General features: G+C 54.2%; 1 protein-coding gene across 2 annotated transcripts; it reads left to right on the top strand.

Annotated features, from left to right (window-relative positions):
* The first annotated feature begins 241 nt into the window (after positions 1-241).
* On the top strand, positions 242-21,662 carry PLEKHM2 (pleckstrin homology and RUN domain containing M2). 2 transcript variants are annotated; one of them, XM_058855190.1, is made up of 20 exons: positions 242-525; positions 9,030-9,136; positions 9,287-9,396; positions 9,988-10,087; positions 10,574-10,661; positions 11,126-11,312; positions 12,796-12,855; positions 14,700-14,928; positions 15,961-16,713; positions 16,968-17,037; positions 17,118-17,208; positions 17,481-17,545; positions 17,859-17,947; positions 18,333-18,465; positions 18,546-18,736; positions 19,029-19,094; positions 19,534-19,693; positions 19,875-20,054; positions 20,132-20,248; positions 20,585-21,662. In XM_058855190.1, exons 1-20 carry the CDS (start codon positions 466-468, stop codon positions 20,720-20,722), a joined length of 2,994 nt encoding a protein of 997 aa, XP_058711173.1. In that variant the 5' UTR covers positions 242-465; the 3' UTR covers positions 20,723-21,662. The 2 variants fall into 2 exon arrangements, with proteins under 2 accessions (XP_058711173.1, XP_058711174.1); XM_058855191.1 differs by lacking the exon at positions 12,796-12,855.
* Positions 21,663-21,749: the final 87 nt, after the last annotated feature.

The raw sequence follows: 21,749 nt of genomic DNA, 5'->3' as shown, positions 1-21,749 counted from the left end.
CTCGGATGGCGGGGCGGGCTGGGTTCGGCTCCACTCGGCTCTGTTCGGCTCCACTCGGCTCTGTTCGGGCGAGCTGGGCCCGGTTTGGCTCCGCTCGGCTCCGTTCGGCTCCGCTCGGCCGGGCTCGGCCGGTCCCTCATCCCCGGGCGGGGCGGTCCCGTTGCCGGCCCGGGGCGGGCAGCGCCGCTCGCTCCCTCCCTCCCTCCGTCCCTCCCTCCCTCCTTTCCCGTGACCTCAGTTCCCGGCGGAGCGCGGCAGCACCGCGGCTGTGCTCCGCTGTGCTCCCGCGGGGCCCGCTCGCCCCCGCGCCCGGCCATGGCGCGCTGAGCGCCGCGGAGCCGCCAGCCCGGGGCCGGCCGGGGCAGCCGGCAGGACGGAGCCGGCAGGACGGAGCGGGCCCGGCGGGCGGGACGGCGCTCGGCCTGCGCCGGGCGGGCGCGGCGGGCGGCGGCGGGCGGAGGCGCCATGGAGCCGGCGGAGGTGAAGGACCGCATCCTGGAGAACATCTCCCTCTCCGTCAAGAAGGTGAGAGCGGGGTCTGCGGGTAAAGGCCCGGGGCCAGCCCTGGGCTGGGGCTGCGGGGTTGGGGACAGCCCTGGGACGGCCCTGGACGCCGGTGTAGGCCGGTGCTGGGGTGGCGGTGTGCTGGACAGCCCTGTGAGGGTGGGGATGCCCCTGTGCTGGGTCTGGGGACAGCCGGGAGGATTGGTTCTCTCCCTCTGCCGGGGCTGTGGGATTGGGGATGGCTCTGGGGACATCCATGGGGACCCCGTCAGCTGGAGCTGAGGACACCTCTGGGATCCCTTCCTGTCCTGTGGCTGAGGGTGGGGCTGTGGGCCTGGGGACTCCCCTCTGCTCAGGGGTCTCCATGGAGCCTGTGTCTGCAGAGGTACTGATGGGACACAGATGGTACAGAGGTACACTCTGGGACAGGAGTGTGGGGTCAAGGGCACCCAGCATCCCCTTTGACACAGTTGGACATTTTTGGGGGTGTTTTTGGAGACCCCCTGTGCTGAGGGTGTGAGGTTGGATGCAGCCCTTCTGGTGATGGAGGTGGCATATCTGGGGTGTGGAGGGACACTGGCAGGGTCACTCCCAGGGCCCTCTGTCTTAAATGGTTGGGATATACTGGGATTCTCCTGCCCAGGGTTCCTCTTTTCAAAGGACAGGATTGAGAGGACCCTGTTTCCTGGGGCTCTGTTCAGGAGGGGTTTGGAGTCCAGCCTAAAACCATTGTTCTAGAGGTTCTTCTAGCCAGGCATGTCCTGTGGGGGGCACAGGATAGAGGGGCAGGACCTGGGACGTTCTCCCCATGGACACAGGGGATGTGTGGTTCATTCCTGTGCCCTGCTCTGTGCCCTCATAACAGGGCTCTGAACACATCCTCTCACCTTCTGCTTGCCTCTCATTTCTCCTCGGATGGCTCCTTAAAGCCCATCCTGTTGGTGGAGGCATCCATGAGCTGGCACAGAGGGGACCAGGATGCTGGAATCTTTGGGAAGGCCAGAGGAGTGACTTGTAAGGACATGCCAGAAGTTTGGGTTGGCCCACACATGAGCTCCAGCCAACCTTGAAAAAGAACTCCTGCTCCATTTGAGGAGGCAACGGGAGTTTCATTTGTGTTTGTCCCAAGTTTTAGGGGAAAGGCTCTCTGTACTTGCTGTTGTTTCTTCAGTTGTTGGGTTTCCTCTGCCTTATGGAATAGGAGTTTTCCTGTGCTCTGCAGCGTGTCCTGACACAGATTCATCCATGAAAACTTGTTTTATGAAGACCAGCATGAGTGAATTCCAGGTGTTATTAAGAAAGGCATGGCTGGACAGTGCCTCTGGGGTGTAAGATGGATGTGCAAACCTCTCCCAGCTTTTTTCTTCCATGGATAGCCCTGACCTATGGTCTCTTGCCTTTTTGTTCTCTAAAAATTAAGGATAATCTTATATCTGTCTGGAAATCAGTGGATGTTCAGTCTGCTCTAAGCTCTGTTGCAATGCTTCTGCCTCAGTTTCCCTGTATGTATAAGGAATACAACTTCCCACACAGGATTGGTTGAACATAATTTATTTGCATTCAGAAAATCCTTGGAAGATCATGTTTGGAAATGCTAAAAAATGAACATGATGTTTGTTTTAATTACTATTGTGATTGAAGAGGACTCTTCAGCTCTAGATCTGCCAACACACCTTGGCCTGCCTCATCTCTGCCAACTCCTGTCTTGGTCCAGCAGTGAAAATTTTGGGATTTTCTAATCCTCTCTGTTCATTCTCGTTCAGAGCAAAACTCAGGGAAGTGCAGGAGCCTACTGCAGGCTGATGGATTCATTTTTACCATCCCAGTGAAACCAAACTCAGGCCATGGTGAAATTCCACCCTGCTTTTTTACCCCCAGGATGCAGTTCTCCTTCCTCAGGGAAATCACTGTGGAGCTGCTGTTTTTTCCCAGTGCTTACCTCTCCCACTTCAGCCTGAAGTCCCTGGTACTTTTTCTCTGTGAGTGGTAAGAGCAAAGTATTAGGTTAAAGGAACAAGTGGCTTTGTGCTGGGAAATCCTGCTCTCCGTCATCCTCGCCTTGAGTAACTCCTTGGCACTGGAATTTTGTCATGGGGCTTGGAGGAGTCTTCCAAGCATCCTTCCTCTGAGTTCAAAAGCTTCCTCACAGTGTGGGTTGCTCACTCCTTACTTTGATCGCTGGTGCAGGTGTGGAATGGAGGATTTGGATGTGTCTATGGTGATGGTTTTCTTTTCTCAGCTGCAGACCCAAAGAGGAGGAAACAATGCCTTATTATTATCATGGAGTTGCCCAGGGAAGAGCACCCTGTGCAGCAGCCTCAGATGGGGAAGGAGAGGAGCTGCAGCACAGCCCTGGGAATGGTTTGACACTCAGGGCTGTGACTGCACCTGGCTGTGACTTCAGCTTTTACCAGGTGCTGGTGGATTTTAGGGATGGGGGAATCAGAGCACAAGCAGTGGGTGAATTCTGTACAAATCCACAGGAAAAAAATGCTTCAATTCCAAGCAAATCCCTCAAACCTCAGTGAACAGGACTGATTATCCTATTTTCCTGGAAAGACATGAGGGATGGAGCACAGATGGAAAAGTGGCAAGTGTGCTTGGAAAGGGTAATTCCAGCCTGTGGGGTTCTCTGTGTGGTTCCCAGGTACCAGGAGGAGATAGATCAGTGGTAGCTCTGCTGTGGATTTCAGAGGTGTGAGGTTGGAGGTGTGAAGTCAGGCCTCTACTGAAAAAAGTGAGGCAAAACACCTAATTTAGACAAAATAGGCTTCTCCAACCTGAGAGATGTCAAGAGGTTTCTGCTCTTGGTAGCTTCAGGAGAAGCTGGGAAAGCTCAGCACTGGGGAGCTGGGTCTTTGCTTCAGTTCCAAGGGAACTGAGAGAATGGTTTTGATTTCCCATCTACAGCTTGTCCTCTGAGTCCTCCCTGGGAGGACTGTAAATGAATTCACAGGGTGATGCTTTCTGCACACATGGACAGTGTTACTTCCATCTTCTGACCGTTTATTTTCTCTTACCCCACTCAGTTCCCCTTCTCCTAAGAGGGCAGTGCTCCAGCTCAAATTACTGCACAAATTGATGCCTAACCCTTGTTTTTTGTGAAGATTTAGGGCTTTTTTGGGGCAGAGGGCTGGGGATAGACATGTTATAGCTCAGTGTACAGGCTGTAGTTCACTCAAGTCCTTGTTTCCATCTAGGAGATGCTGCTGTGTGTGGTGGCAGTGGGATGAGAGCAGCTTCCTGGTGCTGCCCAGGTGAACTCTAAACATACCAGAAATGCCAACAACTTCAAATCCATCCTTGGCCAAGCATCTCCTGGTAGCCAGGAGCTGTCACAGGTTCCCTGGTCCATGAAGCTGGTGGTTTGTGTTCTCTTGGGTTTCCTTGAATATTCCCTGTGTGCAGGAGGGGTTTAGTGCTCTCCTACCTGGGATTAGGTGGTGAAAATGCAAAGTCTTTAAACAATGTTACTGCTGACAATTCCAGGAGCTGAATGTGAAATCAGAAAAGAGTTTAGAATCCCAGATTTGAGACTCCTCTCTGGTTTTCAGGCCGTTCTGCTGGCTTTGAAGGACACACATTGCCATGAACTCTGGAGCAGCTGATTCTTGGTGCATGTCAATCAGGTGGAGCAATGGTTTTTTGCTGACTTCACAGGAGCTGTTGCCAAAAGCTCTGGCTCTGCTCTGTTTCTGCACGACTTTGGGAAGGTTTCCACTGCTCTCACAGCAAGTTAATGCTGACCCTTTGCTGCCTATCTCTGGGTTGGATTTTTAGCCCTGTACCTCTGAAATGCCTTTACAGTCTCCTGTGCTGCTGAGCTCTGCCTTGTGACACCTTTGCTTCTCCTGCACAGCGTTGGGTTTGGGCATGGCTTAGTGCCCCCATGTCCTGGAGAGGAGCAGGGAGTGCTGGAGTGGAGCATCCTTACTCAAATCACATAGGGAATGTGCTCATCTCTGCCTGGCTGGATTTATTTAGTCCAACTGCTGTGGACACAGAGGCAGCAGCTCTGGAGCTGTAAAACAGCCACTCTCTTGCCTTCTGCTCCCTTTTGAGAGGCACCTCTGGCTCAAAGACCACAGGGGTTTTATCTCTGCCAGGGTCTGTCCTCTCGGTCACTCACATCTCTTCAGGCCACATCTGTTGCTGCTGCAGGGACCCATTAAGAGGGTAGCCCTGCATGTTCCTTTGCTGTGTGTCCCAGGTTTGCCAGCTGCCAAAAACCTGTGGGTGAAAGTAGCAGCAATCTCATGGAACTCCTGAGTTGTCCATGAAGACAAGGCACAGGGGTCACTCAGGGGCTTTGTGTATTGGATACAGCTGTGTATTGTTTGGGTTACTTGAGTATTTCAAGGTTTATCTTTTTAGAAATTCCTCTTGCCTCATCCCAGTGATCAGGAAACTTCTCTGACTGTCCAGGAGCCACTCTGGTAGTCACACTCACACCACCACAGGTCTGATGATGATCCAGGGTTCATCATCCACAGTTTCAAGGAGATTGAGTTCTGCAGGTACCTAAACTGATGTTTGTCCTCCATAATACCCAAAATCAGCTCTGGAGCTGAGGGTGGACAAGGCTGTGATAACATTTTGGAAATTAAAAAATCCCATTTGTTCTCCTCCCTCTAACACAAAGTGTTTTGCTAGGAGAGCAGCTGGTTTAGGAGGGTGAATTTGGCCATGGTTTTCCCAGGAAGCTAAAGGAAAGCCTCCAAGCCTCTCTGCCTCTGATTGCACAATTTTGGTGGCTGGTGAGTGCTTTCAGCTTTCCCCACTTCTGGTGAACTGGTCCAAGAGGTGTGACTGAACTAAGCACGGGCCAGAGGCTGTGGGCAGTGGGGAGGGACTTGGAGCTGTGATATGCAGCGTGTGAGAGCAGTACCTTGCTTGCTTCTGGTGTGTTTGCCACTGGGCTTGGGGTTTTTTCCCCATAAAATCTATTTTTTCTGTTATGCTGAGGATGTGACCTTCCCACCTGCCTTTGGTTAGTTTACTAGTTAACTTTGTTAGCTGGTTAGTTAACTTTGCTGTGGGTTTCAGCTTTGCTTGTGTCAGGCTCCTGGCTCTCCACATCTCCAGGCTGCCCCAGTGGCACTCGTGGTGCCTTCCAGGTGCTGATGCTCTGAATGTGCCTGGTGTGTTTTTTCTGGAAAAAGCCCCAGGATCCAGGTGAGGTGCATGAAGTGGGAAGCTGGGCACTGAGGCCAGTGCTGGTTTGTAAGGAGTGTTGAGCCAGATCATGTGTGTGACCTCCAAAACATCCTGCTAGAGCTGGAGTTTTAGGCCTTTGTGTTGTACAAGTGTATGACAGAGACTGGCGCCCCTGCCATGACATTCAGCCTGCATTTATGGATGGTATGGAAAACTAGGAGTTTTCCAGGCACAGGAGTTCAGCCTCCTCTTTATCCATTTGCCACTGAATGTCTGTACCCTCTGAGCAGGTGTGAAAGTGGCAGTTCTGAGGTGTCTGTCCTGGCCCTTCCCGCTGTGTCTTCCCTTGGCACTGAGCTGTCATTGCTTGGGACAAGGTCACTTGCCCTTTCTCGTGCTCCTGGAGCTCCAGGATTGCTCCTGAGGGTGCTGAGCTGTTGCAGATGGGGAAAACCCCTCATCTCAGACCATGTGCTGTGGGTGAGAATGAGGGTTTTGGAGCACCTCTCCCCTCTTCCACCCCAGTTAAAGAGCTGAGGAATGCAAAGGATGTTTGTTCTTTCGTCATGTTTGTCGTGCCAAACACGGAAATACCAAGCAGAACAAGTGAAATGGAATTGATGCTGGAAAGCTGCTGATGAAACATCTGCAGGGCAGATTTACAGAGGGGAGATGTGGACTCAGTTGGGTTGTGGGCAGCCCTGAACAGGTCAGGAGACTATTTCAGTATTCCAGTGAGATTTTAGAATTACTGAAGGGATTTCAAAGCCACCACAAGAATGATTGGATTTGGGAATGGGCTTTCCAGAACAGATCCCTGATTATTTGTTGGCTTCCCTTGCAACACAGGAGCTCTGCAGATCAGGCTGGAAAGCCTCACACTCATTGAGAGCCACTGTGTAATTAATATGTTATAAAATTGTGCAAGGAGGAGCCTGTCTCGTGTGTGCCAGCGTGGGGTGGAGTGTGTCACTGCTAGAAAAATGAACTTGTGATTGGTAAACAGCAATTAAATCCTCCTCCTCGATGGGAACGAGGTGTAAGTGTTTCCCAGTGGCAGCCAGGTCTCTGTTCCCGTTGGACAAACACCCTTCTGCTCCAGGCTCTCCCAGTTGTGTTCAGCCCATGGTGTTGTGGCCCTCTCCCTGCACAGGTTCTGTCCCAGGGGCTCAGACCTGGTGGTGGCTGCAGAGTGGTCCCGGTGAATGCAGGGCTGGGATGCCTTCTGCATGCCAGCAGTGCTTATTTTGGCCACAGGAATGTCTATAAATAGCCCTGGCTCAGGGCTCCAGGCTGTGCCCCTTACGAGTGGAGTCCTCCATCTGAGCCAGCCTTCAGCCCTTCCTTCTGGATTTGGGGCACCAAGGAGACAAGGGGAAGAGCATCTCTCTGGAAACCCAGTGATGATGTTTTTAACCCAGTTATTTGCCTCCTTCCTGATCTGCCCAGCTCCAGCCCAGCTGTGTCAGGGAGCTGCTTTGTGGGTGCCTCATGAAGTTGGGTCACCACCTCCCAGACAGGTCTGACTGCGGAGGGAGAAGCTGGTTCAATTATCCATGTGTGTTTTATAACCACTTACAGGAGACTCCATATAAATACTCCATTAAATTCCATTTTCTGGGGCAGTGCCCCATCACTCCTGCCATCACCACACTCGGGCAGGTGCTGGGATCATCGGTCATGATCCTTGGGGTCGTAATTCCTACAGATTTTCAACTAGGCATTGGATCTTTGAAAAATGGTGCAGCTGGAGTTTGTTCCCCAGTTGGGAAAGCTGTTTCACCCTAACTTCTCTCTGTGTGTCTTCACCCTTCTTCCCAAGCCAGAAACACCTCCCCATCAGCTTTTGCAAGTCTTTCCCCACCCTGGCTGGAGGGATGACTCCACCCAGGAGATCCTGAGGCTTGCTGTGTCTTGTTTCCTCCCTGGACAGGGTGGCTGGGCAGGGATTCACCTGGCTGATGTCTTTTGGGAACTGTGCTCCAGTGAGCCATGCCTGCCCTTGGCTGGGTGCTGGAAGCCTTTGGCAGTGTTTATTTTGGAGGTGGGTTTGCTCTGGGTATCGCCATGGGGCCAGCTTTGCCAGCAGCCTCCCCAGGAAGGGGGATACAGGGGAAGCTGGTTTGCACAGAGCAGGAGGCTCAGTGCTCCTTGCAGAGCAGCTAAAAGGGACACCAACCTTTGGTGTAACACAGAACAAACCCTTCAAAACCTAAACCCCTTCCTGGGGGAGATTGGGCTTTTCCAAGGAAGAGAAATCTGGTTTTTAGATGGAGACAGCCAGCATTTGCTAATAGTTTGCACCTTTGGATGACTGGAGTGGGTCCATCCATGGAGAGGGATGGGAGCTGTGCACTGGCTGCAGGAAGGAGCATGACAAAGTTCTGAGTTATTTTGGGGAAAAGGAGGAAAGAAAAAAGAGGAAATACTTCTATTTCCTCATCTCTTTTGCTGTCCAGGCTTGGAGTATCTCTGTCACGAGGAATTCCTCCAGTCAGAGGCACACACAGGCTCCAAGTTCCCTCCACACTGACCTCCCCAAGCTGTGTCTCCTTTTTTTCAGTGGTGAGCTAATGAAATGCCTGATTTATTCTTGTTCCCCCCAGCTCTCCCTTACAGTTGCATTTCCCCAGTCCAGCACAGAGCCTGCAGAAACACCCAGAACCTCCTCCAAGGGTGGCCCAGCTCCCTTGCAGAGCCCACAGCCTGGCTGGGACAAGTTGGGAATTTCTGAAAATAACATACGTATTGTCTGTGATATTGTTGTGGCTCAGCTGAGCTGTTCTTGCTTGTTGCCAGCAAACAGCCATGGCCTATCCAGCTGAGATTACATCCTGGGAGAGTAATCTCCCTGCCTGGATGCCAGGGATGTGTGAGACAGGACCTAAATAGATCCGTAAGCTCTGGGGGCAGGAGGAGGCCTGTGGGTCAGCTGGGAAGGGATATAGGATTTGGGTGCAAGGGGATTTCTAGGACTTCTGGCAAAACTGAGGAGAGGCCTCGTTCATGTCAGAGCCAGAAACAGAGCAGAGCTGGGGTTTATTTCTGCTCTGAAGCACTTTGTGGTGGCTGCAGAGGAACCACCAGACTCTGCTGTAGTGTTGGCTGGGAGAGAAGAGGCTGCTCACCACTGGGGAACTTGGTTCTGCAGCACCATAGCACTGCTGGGCAAGGTTACCCTGTGGTTACTGCCTTTAGGGTCCTCTCAAAACAACAGCTACACCCTGTGAGTAAAACCTACAACAGACTTTAGCAAGCTGAAGGATCACAAAAAACTTTAATGCTGGGTGTGAGTGTTTTGGCACTTCTGGCTGCTCCTCAAGGGCTGGAGAAGGGCATTCCAGCCATCCCATCTCTTCTTTCTGCAGCTGCAGAGCTACTTTGCTGCCTGTGAAGATGAGACACCAGCCATCAGAAACCACGACAAGGTCCTGCAGAGGCTCTGTGAACACCTGGACCACGCTCTGCTCTACGGGTGAGCCTGGAGCCTGCCTCTGGAATGCTGCATTTCCCCATGGCAGAAGCCTGGTGTGCAGCCTCAGCATGGGGAAAGCATCTAGGCAGGGATTGGGGTGGGATAAAGAAGCTTTTGCTTAATTTTCCTCTGGGATTTTTCTTCCTCCAGACTGCAAGATCTCTCCTCGGGGTACTGGGTTCTGGTGGTTCACTTCACGCGCCGGGAAGCCATCAAACAGATCGAAGTGCTGCAGCACGTGGCCACCAACCTGGGCCGCAGTGAGTACTCACAGTGTCCCCAGCTCTGGGTTTGGGGACACTGGGGAGGCCCAGGTTGTGCTGAGGAGTTGGGGCTGCTGGTGGATAGAGGGAGCCGTTGAAATCCGGGCTGCAGGCGAAGGAATAGCGGAATCATTAAAGCTAGAGAGGACCTCTAGTCCTCAAGTCCTACCATTAGCCCAGCACTGTCCTTCCATGTCCTAGGCCTGTACTGGTGAGGGCAGAGCTGAGCACAGACTCTACTGTCACCTCTCTCTGCACCAGAATTTGTGTCAAATCTCACCTGGGCTGATTCACAGCGATTCTCCCTCTGCCTCTCCCATCTCCCAGCGTTACTGGCAGGGCTCCCATCTTGCTGGAGAGACACAGCTGTGTGGCTACTTCTTTACCTGTCTCTCACCAATTTTACTCCAAATCATGAATCTCTCACTGGCATTTCCCCTCCCACACCCTGAAATTTCCCTCATAGTAGCTCCCCTCAAATGATACAAATGAGTGATCTGAGGGGTTTTAACTAATCTGTGACTATTTCTAGGCTTGTGTCACTTCTCAAGTGTTTCCAGATACATCTCTCTGCTGCTCTGTTTCCAGGCCGGGCCTGGCTGTACCTTGCCCTTAATGAAAACTCCTTGGAGAGCTACCTGAGGCTGTTCCAGGAGAACCTCAGCCTGCTGCACAAGTACTATGTCAAGTGAGTATCTCAGCTCCTTCTCCTTTGGGCAACGTTTGACATCCCTCCATGTCAAAAGCCAGCCTGAATTTGCCAGTGGGGGACAAGCAGTTGATGAGGGTTTGATTTTTTTTCCTTGTGGGATTTACATGATTAATTTGAAGGTCCTAGATGTGAATGCACTGTCCTCTTATCTCTGTGAGGCACTACAAGCATCTCTCCCAGTTCCTGCTTTTACTCTGCAGTCCCCTTTACATTTTCCATGATTTCTGAGGAGCTGCTGAGCTCCTGTCCAGGCACCCAGCTTTGCTGGACACCTGGAAGTGTGGCTGTAGCTGAGTTTGGGGACAGCACAGAGTGGCTGCCCACAGAGGCAAGGAGTGGACTGCCAGCTCCGGGGCCGAGCTCTGGCAGCTCAGAGACGCCCCCAAAGAAACAGAAGAGCCCTTGTAGCTGCTCCTTCTCTTTCCCACATCTGTAAAGCTCTTTTGTTCCTCCCTGTGGCAGGAATGCCCTGGTCTGCAGTCATGACCATCTGACCTTGTTCTTAACACTGGTGTCTGGACTGGAGTTCATCCGCTTTGACTTGGACCTGGTGAGTGTTGGATCTGTTCTCCTGGCTCTGGGAGAGTGGGAATGTGGAGCAGGGCAAGTCCAGGTGAGACAGATCCCACAACTTGGTCCAGGGTGAACCTTCTTGTTTACCTTCAGCTGAAAACGTGATGCTGATGATTTTGGGAAAGACTTTTAGTCTTTGGGGATCCAACAATGGGATTTATTCCTGTTGCTCAGTTCTTCATTGTTTGGAGGAGGAACAAGGCAGCTGCAGGGCAGATTGATGGGGATAAAGGAGCTGAGCTCTGCAAGTGCAGAAACCCTGGTGTCCCTCCAGGAAACACAAATCCACTGGATAGCCCTTGGTAACCAGTAGGTTTCCTCTGAGATGGACACTGAGAAGGGACCTTTGAGGGGACAGTCCCCCTGTTGGGTGGCATTTCCCCCAGCTGTGTCAGTAACAGTGACTGGAGCCTGACTCTCACCGCATTCCCTGCCCTGCAGGATGCTCCATACTTGGATCTGGCCCCATACATGCCAGATTACTACAAGCCTCAGTACCTGCTGGACTTCGAGGAGCGCCTGCCCAGCTCCGTGCACGGCTCCGACAGCCTCTCCCTCAACTCCTTCAACTCTGTCACCTCCACCAACCTGGAATGGGACGACAGTGCCATTGCTCCATCCAGTGAGGGTCAGTGGGTTTTGGGGACAGTGTGGGCAGGGCTGGGTTGTTCCCACATCCCCTTCACATAAGGGCAGGTTTTAGACTGGAAAAGACCAAAGCAAGAGACCCAGCAGCCAGGCTGGGAGTCCTTCCTGTCTTACATCCTTGGGAGGCAGGACAAGGGGCAATGGGTTTAAACTTAAGAGTTTTAAATGAAAAGATGGGAAATTTAGATTTGGTATTAGGAAGAAATTCTTTCCTGTGAGGGTGGTGAGGCCCTGGCACAGGGCTCCCAGAGCAGCTGTGGCTGCCCCATCCCTGGAAGTGTCCAATGCCAGGTTGGACAGGGCTTGGAGCAACCTGGGATAGTGGAAGGTGTCCCTGCCCATGGCAGAGGGTGGAATTAGCTCAACTTTAAGGTCCCTTCCAACCCAAACCATTCTGTGCTGATTCTGTGCCTCAGACTGGGAGAGAAGGACTTTCCCTTCAGGTACCCCAGGCCACATTCCCATCCTGTGGGTGTTAGCAAGAACTGGAGGAATCTCCCCACAGAGTGAAGGCCTTGCCTGCATCTGAATGTGGCTTCCAGGGCTGCAGGGGAAGTTTTAAGTGTGAGAAAAACAAATAGCTGTTGTGCTGCATCCCTGGGTTTGTATTCCTGCTCCTCCCTCAGTAGAGCATGTCTCATGTCAGACATCTCCTGCCTGTCCCTGTCACTGGGTGTCCCCAGCCTTCTGGTGGATGGCTGCTTAATGCTCAAGAGAAGAGGGCTTTGGAGTAGAGACCCAGGAGATTTTGGAGATGGATTTTGGGTTTGGCATCATCTCAGCCTATTCCATGTGAACAGGCAGTGGCTATGCTCTGTGTCTCAGTTTCCCCAAGCACAGAGGGGTTTGGTGCTGATGTAGGAATGCTGGATCAGGACCCAGGAGGGCAGGAACTGCTGCTGTTCCTCTGGTGTGGAGGAATTTAGCTTTTCCCTGTAGCTATTACCCTGCTTATGTCAACTGGAGCATGTCTCTACCCTGAGAGCGTAGCTGGAACTGGGGACTGTAGGATCAGAGGCCGGGTTTTTTCCTTTAATCAGATACCTGGCTTTGCAAACAGTCATGAATCAAACATCACAGTATCTTTTGGAAGTAAGTGTGAAGTGGGGAAACTGAGGCACATAGAGATTAAATTGCTTCCCAGAAAGGATCAAGCCCTAGGTGACAGTTTATCTAGTTTAGCTTCCCAGCAGTTTGAATAATGGGGCCTTCACCCTTCCCTGGTCCCTTTGTAGCTCCCATAACACTGGTTGTTCCAGAAGGAACAAGCATTAGTGCAGCTGGTTTCCATTCACATCCACATTCCCTATTTTCTCATGTGTTTCAGATACCAATGGACAATTGTTTTGTTTCTTCCCATTCCCATCTCCCTCCCCAGATCCCCTTCACACTCTCCCCAGATCCCCACTTCCATCCCCACTACCTGTATTTCTAATCCTGAGTTTTATCCCTCATTTTTGTAGATTATGATTTTGGAGATGTCTTTCCAGCAATGCAGACCATGCCCAGCAGAGACTGGGAAGGTGGGACACGCTCATCTCTTACAGCATTTTGGTTTTCTCTCTGCATTGCTGCCCCCTGAGCTTGCTGCATGTTCCCATGTTTGTTTCTTTAACAACCAACTGCCCTGTCCTGATGGAATTCTGTACAGGCCCAAAATGTGGGATGTGCCAGCTGCCCTCATGCCATGGATTTCCTCTTTGGGGTGAAGCACACAGGGTGCTGATTGAAAAACTGATCATCATTGGTTTCCTGAAAGCCCTGGAAAACAGCTGAACTAATTCTGCTGCCTTTAATTTGGGGCATTTTGCAGTGATTGATTTGGGAAGTTTTTTTTCCCCTGGATCACCCTGTCCTGTGTTAAAACTTCTCCCATGAAGCCACAATATCCAGCATATGGCCTTGCTCAATTAGGGTCCCTACATTTGTTATTTTTATTGATTCTGCCACTTTTTAAACACACTTACCAGCTACCTCTGGCCTTTATGGCCAAGAGCACTTGTCCTGTTTAAAGGAATTTGTTTTTCCTCTACCTGCAGCCCCTGTGCATATCCTCCACTGGAGCAGCATCCTCTCTGCCTCACCCCCAGAGGAAACACACCCACACTCCATCCTTTTAGCTCAACGCTGGATGGTGCCTGAGGGTACTACCTGAATATTTGGGGAATATATGGGAAAATCTGCCTGAATTCTATGTGGATTGCTCTCAGGCTCTAACATGCTCCCTCTTGCTTTCTTTCTTACCCCACGCACAGGGATGTCACAGAGGTGGTTTAACCTGTCCCTGGAGGGTACAAACCACATTTCCAAACCCAAGGTGCAGCCAACAGCTCCAGTGTGGGTGTTGTGTGGAGGCTGAAGCCCAGGGGTGCTGGGGGAAGACAGGTCCCTCTGGATTTGAGGATTTAAAGCCCAGTTGACATCCCTGGTCACACTCTCCTTGCTCCAGGGCTTTTTCAGTGGGAACAAAGTGGCATTTTGGAATCATCCAGCACAAGCTACCTGGATTAGTTTTACAAGGGGTTTCATTTTCCTCCTCAAATCCTACACCCCAAATCAGTCTGCCAGGGCTGTGGTTCTCTTCCCCAGGGGTTTTTCTAGCTGGCTGTGAAAAGGAATCATAGAATCATGGAATGGTTTGGATTGGAAGGGACCTTAAAGATCATTTCGTTCCAATCCTTAGTCATGGGCAGTGACACCTTCCACTAGACCAGGAATGGTGCTGGAGAAGAGAAGGGCATGGATAACTTTCCTTTAACCATGATTTTGGATGGATAATAGATAATAATAGTCCAAGCATGACTCCTGCAGCCCTTCTTCACTGCTCTTTTTCCTTCTGAAGACTAACATGGGCCCAGCTGTTTGTGCTCCGCCCTGTCTGTGCTGCCTGCTGTCCTCGGACCCCCGTGAATGCTTGTCCCCTCTCCAGCACACTCCAGCCCCCACGTGTGTCTCATGTGAGCAGAGGAGAGCAGCCAGCTCTGTCAGGATCGCTGCTCCATGGGCTGGCTCTGTGTCTGCCCCTCCAGCTGAGCAAGCACCTTCCCACGGCCCCATGGCAGAGAGGCAGCAGCCTCATTGCTCGCTGTCACCTTGCTCAGGTGGCCCCAAGACCCCTCGGACTCTTCCCACAGACACCACCTCTGCTCCCCCATCCACCTGCTGGCTCCTGGGGGGCTGAGCTGTTGTGTTCAGGCACTCTCTGAACTGCAGAGGGCTGCAGGGTCTCACGCTGGCCTCCCTGTCCCTCCTCACCAGGAGCTGCTGGCACCCACACAGCGCCCCAAGCCCCCGGTGCGTGGCTCGGTTTGCTCTAACTCCATCCAGGGGCCCGAGCTGATCCACACTGCCCACCTTGTCCCTGCAGATGGAGACCTGACGGACACGCTCAGCTGCCCGCGCTCCACCGCCTCGGAGGCCAACGGCAGCAGGGCCAGGAGCCCCACACAGCGCCACAACCCCTTCAATGAGGACAAGGCCGAGGTGCCATCCTCCTCTGACACCACACCAGTGCACACGGCCACCCGGGACAGGGCAGAGGCCACCCCCGAAGGAACGGACCAGTCCGAGAGCTGCACGGAGCTGGAGGTCATCAGGTAGGGACAGGGCTGCTGGCCCCAGGGGGTGGCAGATGTTGAGGGTGTGCCACCTCCTCTATCCCAGCGAGCACGGTCTCTGTGCTGCAGCCTTTATTCAGCCCTGTGAGGCTGGGCTGGGTCACTTGGGCTGATTCTACATCACCCCCTTTCCCTGCCAGTGTGTGTCAGAGGGCTCAGAGTAATCCATGAGCGTTTATTTGGAGCTCTCTCCAGCTGGTGGCAGCTTTGTAGCAGCACTCGGCTTGGATCTTCTCTCCCATCCTGTCCCTCCTCCTGTTTGTCAGTGAGCTGTGACCAAACCTGTCGTGGGAGATGCCTCTGCAGAGCTCCTGGCTGGTGTCCTTGGACCCCAGGGGATCCCTCAGAGCCCTCAATCCAGACAAAGAGCTTGAGGCTCTGCTCACACCCAGCAATGAGGACTCCCCAAACCCGCCCAGCAGGGCTGTACTTTGTTCTCATGCCCAGTTTTCCCAGGGAAGGAGAAGAGGAGCTGGGTTTTACACGTCATCCCACATGGGAGGCACAGGGAAGGGGAGCACTGGGCTCACTTCCCAAGCAGGGGTAACCTGGCAGCAGTTTGGGTGGTGTGGGTGCTAGAACACTTCTACAGCACATCCCGTTGTGCTCCAACCTTCATCTCCCTCTTCTGGCAGGTGGGGACACGGCATTCCCACCTCTAGAAACCTCCTCCCTTCCCAGCTTCTTGATCTCAACCAGGGATTTCTCCCACATCACTTAAGCTTCACAACCATTTGTGGCCTTTTTACAGCTGAAGGAAAGCTCAAGGTGCTGTGTCAGCAGTGACACCTCTTTTTGGGAGAGGTAGGAGAAAGTGTCCATAGCTTGTCTCATGAAAACTGGCACGGAGATGGGGGCTCTGCATGGCTGCACACTGAGCAATCTTCTTGATAGAAGAATTTCTCTGCAATAGGGAAAATTGTGAAGGAACGTTGTTGGGAAAGGGTTGGACCCCCATGCGTATTGCAGAGTCTAAACAGGTACAGTGGGTGATGTTCTTCTCTGTCACAGGCTAGCCAAGAAGAAGAAGACAGGCAAGAAGAAGAAGGTGAAGCCCGAGGAGGCGGCGGTGAACAGCCCGGTGCCGGCAGCGCCCGAGGCCAGCGGGGACAGCGGCGTCAATGGGCTCAGCGACAGGGAGGAGCTGCCGAGAGATGGGGGCCCCGCTGCCCCGGCTGGGCCGGAGGAGAGCAGGGAGTGCGCTGCCCTCGGCCCGCTGGCCCTGCGCATCCCCGAGATGAAGGACACGTCCATGGAGAGCGTGGGGCAGCCCCTGAGCAAGGTGATAGACAGGCTCAACGGGCAGCTGGACCCCGGGGGCTGGAACGCCGCCCTGGAGCCCCCCGGGCAGCCCTTTCGGACCGGCACGCCAGGGGAGACCCCGGATGGATCGTCCTCTGGCGACTTTAGCGAGGGGATTTCAGCCCCCATGGACTTCTACCGATTTACCGTCGAGAGTCCAAACGCTGCTGCACCAGGTGGTGGCCACCATGACCCTCCAGGGCCTGGCCAACCGCCACATGTTTCTGGTAGCCCTGAGGCTCCTGAAGAAGAAGAAAGCAGAGAGGGAGAAGCAGTTGGGGCAGTAGAGGAACCTGAAAGGGCGAATGAGCCTCAAACTAGCCAGACAGAAACCACCAACCCACAGGCTCTCTGTGAGCCCAAGAAGGAGCAGCCCAGCCCTTCCCCGAGCAGCGCTGAGGACTCTGGGGTGGAGGAAGGGCAGGGCAGCCCCTCAGAGCTGACCCATCCCTCTGAGTTCAGGTGAGGATGGGTTTGCTCAGCAGGGAGAGCATCTTCGAAACAATCTTGAGCTCGAGTTGACGCCTTGCCTTTTGTCCTTGGTTTGCGGGACAAAGCCCATCCTTCTCCAGGAGGCACAGAGGGTCAGAAAGAGAAGGTCTTGGGGAGCTAACAAGTGCCCAAAGCATGGACATGTTCAACAAGGAAAGGGATTGCCCTTCCTGGACTCACCCAGCATCACATCCATGTCCATCCTCTGCTGTCTCTCTCTGCAGGGTGGATAACAACCATCTCCTGCTGCTGATGATCCACGTATTTCGGGAGAACGAGGAGCAGTTGTTCAGGGTAAGGGGTCTCCATCAATCAAAGGATCAGCCCTGTGCCTGCATCAGCCCAGGGCTGAGAGCTCTTTTCTTTCCATGCAGATGATCCGAATGAGCACGGGGCACATGGAAGGGAACCTGCAGCTGATCTACGTCCTGCTAACGGATTGCTACGTGTACCTGATCCGCAAAGGTATCTCATCCCGACAGCCTCTGGGCTCAGTGGCAGGGCTGGAGGCTCCATCCATGGCTTGTCCATGGGTTAGACCATCATTGCCTCCACTGCCAGTTCCCTCGAGTCCCCTGGTGACAGCAGGGAGCTCGGATTGGCTTGTCCCCAGGAGCCCTAGGACACGTGTCCCGTGGCTCCGTGCTGCTGGACATGGATCGGTTTGCAGGTGCATCGCTGCTGCTGCAGAGGGGGTGCTGTGCCCCCCTTCACGTGGCTGTCTGTGTCTGTGCCAGGGGCAGCGGAGAAGCCGTACATGGTGGAGGAGGCCGTGTCCTACAACGAGCTGGATTACATCTCGGTGAGCCTGGCTGGGGTGGGCAGCTGGGGGAGCTGGAGGCGTGGGGGTTCAGTTCTCACCTGTCCAGGGGTGAAGGTGCCAGGGGAATCACAGTGGGGAGTGTTTGTGTCCATGGGGAGTGTTCTGGGCAGTGAACCTTTGAGACTGGGAGAGTTGGCAGTCATGCTCCTTCCAGTGCCACCTTGCTCATGTCTTTCCACGGACAGCACTGACCACTGACCCACTCCCTGGGGCCAGAAGCCTGCTCAGCCCTGCTCTGTTGCCCCTCATCCATCCCATGCCTGTCTTCCCTAACCATTGCTGTGTGGCACAGGTTGGGCTGGATCAGCAGACGGTGACCCTGGTGTGCACCAACCGGAGGAAGCAGTTCTTGCTTGACACTGCCGACGTGGCTCTCACAGAGTGAGTGGGGAACTGGGGCATGGAACTCTGGAATTCTTGGGCTTGGGGACAGGGGGAGACTCCAGAGACAGCCCTTCATGACAGCCCTGCCACCCGTGAGGGGTTTGTGGGTTGGTTTTTGATACCCCAGCTGATGGCTAGAAATGCCTCAGGCATGGATACAAAGAAAGTATCTTCCCTGGATACACAGTCACCCCATCCCTCAGTCTGAGCTTTGGGACTCTGGGCAATGATGTATCTCTGTGTCATTTGGGATAAGTAGGGATGAGCTCTTGAGTTCCAAGGCATGTCCCCAGGTTTCTGTGTGTGCTAACAACTATTGGAGGTGACCATCAGGTCGTACTGGGATCTGCAGCCTTGTCAGAGATCTCTGCCTCCTTCTCAGGTTCTTCCTGGTCTCCTTGAAGTCAGCCATGATCAAAGGGTGCCGGGAGCCCCCTTATCCCAGTATCCTCACAGATGCCACCATGGAGAAACTGGCACTTGCCAAGTTTGTGGCGCAGGAGTCCAAGTGTGAGGTGAGTTTGGGTATCACCACCATCACTGCAGGTGACAGAGGCTCACAGGAGACTCCCTTGACCTCTCCTGGTTCTTACAGGCCTGCAACGTGGTTGTGCGTTTCTACGGTCTCGTTCACTGGGAGGACCCCATGGATGAGGCGCTGGGACCCGCCAGCAGCAGCTGCTCCTCTGCAGAAAACGCCATCACCAAGGACGGCATCCTGCACTACAAGGCAGGGACCTCCTACCTGGGCAAGGAGCAGTGGAAGCCCTGCTTCGTGGTGCTCAGGTGGGCACTGTGGCTCAGGGCTGTGGCTCAGGGCTCTTGGGAGAAGGTGCTGGGAGCACTTTGCTGCCCGAGAGCTGCTTGGGAAGTGGAGAGGACTCATCTTGCCACCTAAAGGGGCCAAGCCACCGGTTTGGTGGCTAAAGCCACCATTTGTGGATGCCCAGCAGCAGGAATGTGACCCCACAGGGCTGCACAGGTGGAGGGCAGGACAGGGGTGGCTGTGGGACCATAGGCAGGGGATACCAGAGCTGAGCTGACTCCAGTTACCCTCTCTCATCTTCCCAAACGGCAGCAATGGGATCTTGTACCAGTACCCAGATCGCACGGATGTCACCCCTCTGCTCTCCATCAACATGGGGTAAGTGGCACCCAGACTCAGTGGGGATCAAGAGCTACTTGGGGTATCCAGGGAGGGGTTCCAGGCTGCATCATGACCTGGTCCATGCCACAGGAATTCCAGCTGCTCCTGCCTGGGGGCAAGTGCCCATTTGTTCTGGCTCCAGTGCATGCCACTGGAAATGGGCTCATTTCCTTCCTTGGATGGGGCCTTGGCCTCTGAAGGGTGATGTATCCCTTCAAGAGCCCTGCTGGGAGACCCACTGTACTCAACTCCAGCTCTCCTGCAATGTGAAGAGCCTGGAGATGGTCCTTGGAGCAATCCCAGGGGATGTCATGGATGGGAAATGAGTGCTGGGAACAAGGGTGAGGTGCTGCCCAGGGAGGGCAGTCAGAGGCTGTTCTCAGGCTCGTGCTGGCCCATCCATCCCACTCATCTCCATCCTCCCCCTCTCTCCCAGCGGCGAGCAGTGCGGGGGATGCCGGCGTTCCAACACCACCGACCGGCCCCACTCCTTCCAGGTGATCCTGACGGACCGGCCCTCCCTGGAGCTGAGCGCCGAGAACGAGGAGGACATGGCAGACTGGATGCAGTACTTCTGCCAGGCTGTCTCCAAAGGGGTGAGCTGGGGACAGGCCCTGAGTGGGGGTGCTTCAGCCCCCTCCTTTGCCCAGAGCAGCAGTGTCTGCAGGATGGAGATGGCAGCTTTATCCTGAGCCAGGAGGGTTTCCCCACAGGGCACCCCATGGAGCTGGGGCTCCATCCTGCCGGGTTTTACCCTCCCTTCCCCACCCCACGCAGGTGATTCCCCACGGTGTTGCCCCCACGCCGTGTGTTCCCTGCTGCCTGGTGCTGACAGATGAGAAGGCTTTCACGTGCCACGAGGACTGCCAGACCAGCTTCTTCCGCTCGCTGGGCACCGCCGAGCTGACGGACGTCACCGCCGTGTCCACAGAGGCCGGCAAGGAGTACTGCATTCTGGTGAGTGCAGGGCTTTGGGACCCCTGGGGCTGGGTGAGCTCCCAGGGCTGACACCTGGCCTCTCTCTTGGTGTTTAGGAGTTTGCTCAGGACAGCAAGGAGTTCCTGCCCCCCTGGGTCTTTTATTTTAGTTGCACTACGGAACTGGAGAGGTTCCTGTCAGCACTGAACGTTGTGTGGAGGAACATCTACCAGGTGAGCATGTGGGGCTGCCTCACACCCTCATCGAGTGAGGGAGGGCAGAGGGATGAATTTGTCCCTGTAGGGTAAACCCAGCTTTCCCACAAAGGGCAGGAGAGCCAGGGAGCTCCTCTGGGTCCATATAATCGCAGGATGTGGGATTTAGAGCCTGGCAAGACAAGCCATGGGCATCCAGTGCTGGTGAGGGGAGTGGGAGGAATGTGGGTCAGCCCTGCTGTCACCATATCCGTGATACAGGCGACTTTCCCATGTGGATCTGAGATGGTTTTACAGCAAGCGGGAGAAGTGACTGTTGTCTGTCACTCCTGACACCTCACACCCGTGTTTCAGGTCGATCTCCAGCACAAGGCCATTGTGGATGCTGCTGTGAAGAAGAAATGTGAGGATGCCCAGAGCCTCATTGACAGCGCCTGGCAGCGCAGCGACAGCCTCTGCCGGGGCCGGGCCGAGCGGGACCCCTGGTGTTAACCCTGGCCAGGGGAGGACAGCTCACAGGGGCCCAGTTTTGGGGATCAGGGCCTGTATCTGGCCAACTGGCACCCCAAACCCTCCTGCCATCGCTTGGTCCCCACCAGGGCTGTGCCTGTAGCGTGGATCCCGCGCTCTCCACCGAGCCAGGGACGTGCGGCATGGTCTGGGGAGCAGCCAGACGCTTCAGCACCTGCGCCTTCCTCCTCCTCCAGCTGCCACGGGGCAAATAATTTGCCTTTCACAGAATGGAATCCCAGCAGTAGTGAAGGAGAGGGTGGGAGTGGAGTGGGCTGGGACAAGCATCCCCACTCTGGTGGGGAGCAGGACTGGGACTTGTTCATTTTTGAACAGGGTTGGGGCGAGGCGGGAACACTCAATCGCTACCGTGCATGTTTTGTTGCTCATACAATCACCGAGGACGGCATCGCTCTGCCTCCTTCTCCTGGAGAGCTCACCTGGGGCCTCCAGACACCACTGAACCACTCACAGCCTGCCCAGGAGGTTTGAGGCTAAGGAAGAAGGAACAGGGCCAAATACTCGTCTTTAAACATGGTTTTAGGAGATCTCAGCAGCCGGTTTGTGGTGTGAACGCTGACCCCGTGCACTGGGGGAGAAGAGATGGAGTCCCACCTTCTTGTTCTTCAGGTGTCCTGAGGGACGTGGTCACGTGGCTGCCACCAAACACGTCCCCATCTCCTCAGCTCACTGCATCCGAGGCCAGCGAGGACCCATCGCCACCTGTGCTCACAACGAGCACTTTGGGGCAAACCCCAGCTTTTAAATAATATTAATATTAATAATAATAACCTGGAGACCTTCTCATGTAATATATGTTCACGGGGCCTTTTTCTGGGAGGAAACGTATGTGACTGAATGTATATGTACATACATCTGCTTCCTTTCCCCCCTCCCCAAATAAACAGACCTTGGTAACTCAGCCTTGGCCCCAGGCCAGAATCTGCCAGCAGGGGCTGCTCCTCCTGCCATCGCTTTGGAGCGTGTGGATGGCTCTGGGGCAGGGAAA

This window comes from Poecile atricapillus, chromosome 22 (genome assembly GCF_030490865.1).
Source record: "Poecile atricapillus isolate bPoeAtr1 chromosome 22, bPoeAtr1.hap1, whole genome shotgun sequence".
Lineage (NCBI taxonomy): Eukaryota > Metazoa > Chordata > Aves > Passeriformes > Paridae > Poecile > Poecile atricapillus.
This window is presented reverse-complemented; position numbering and strand designations above follow the sequence as displayed.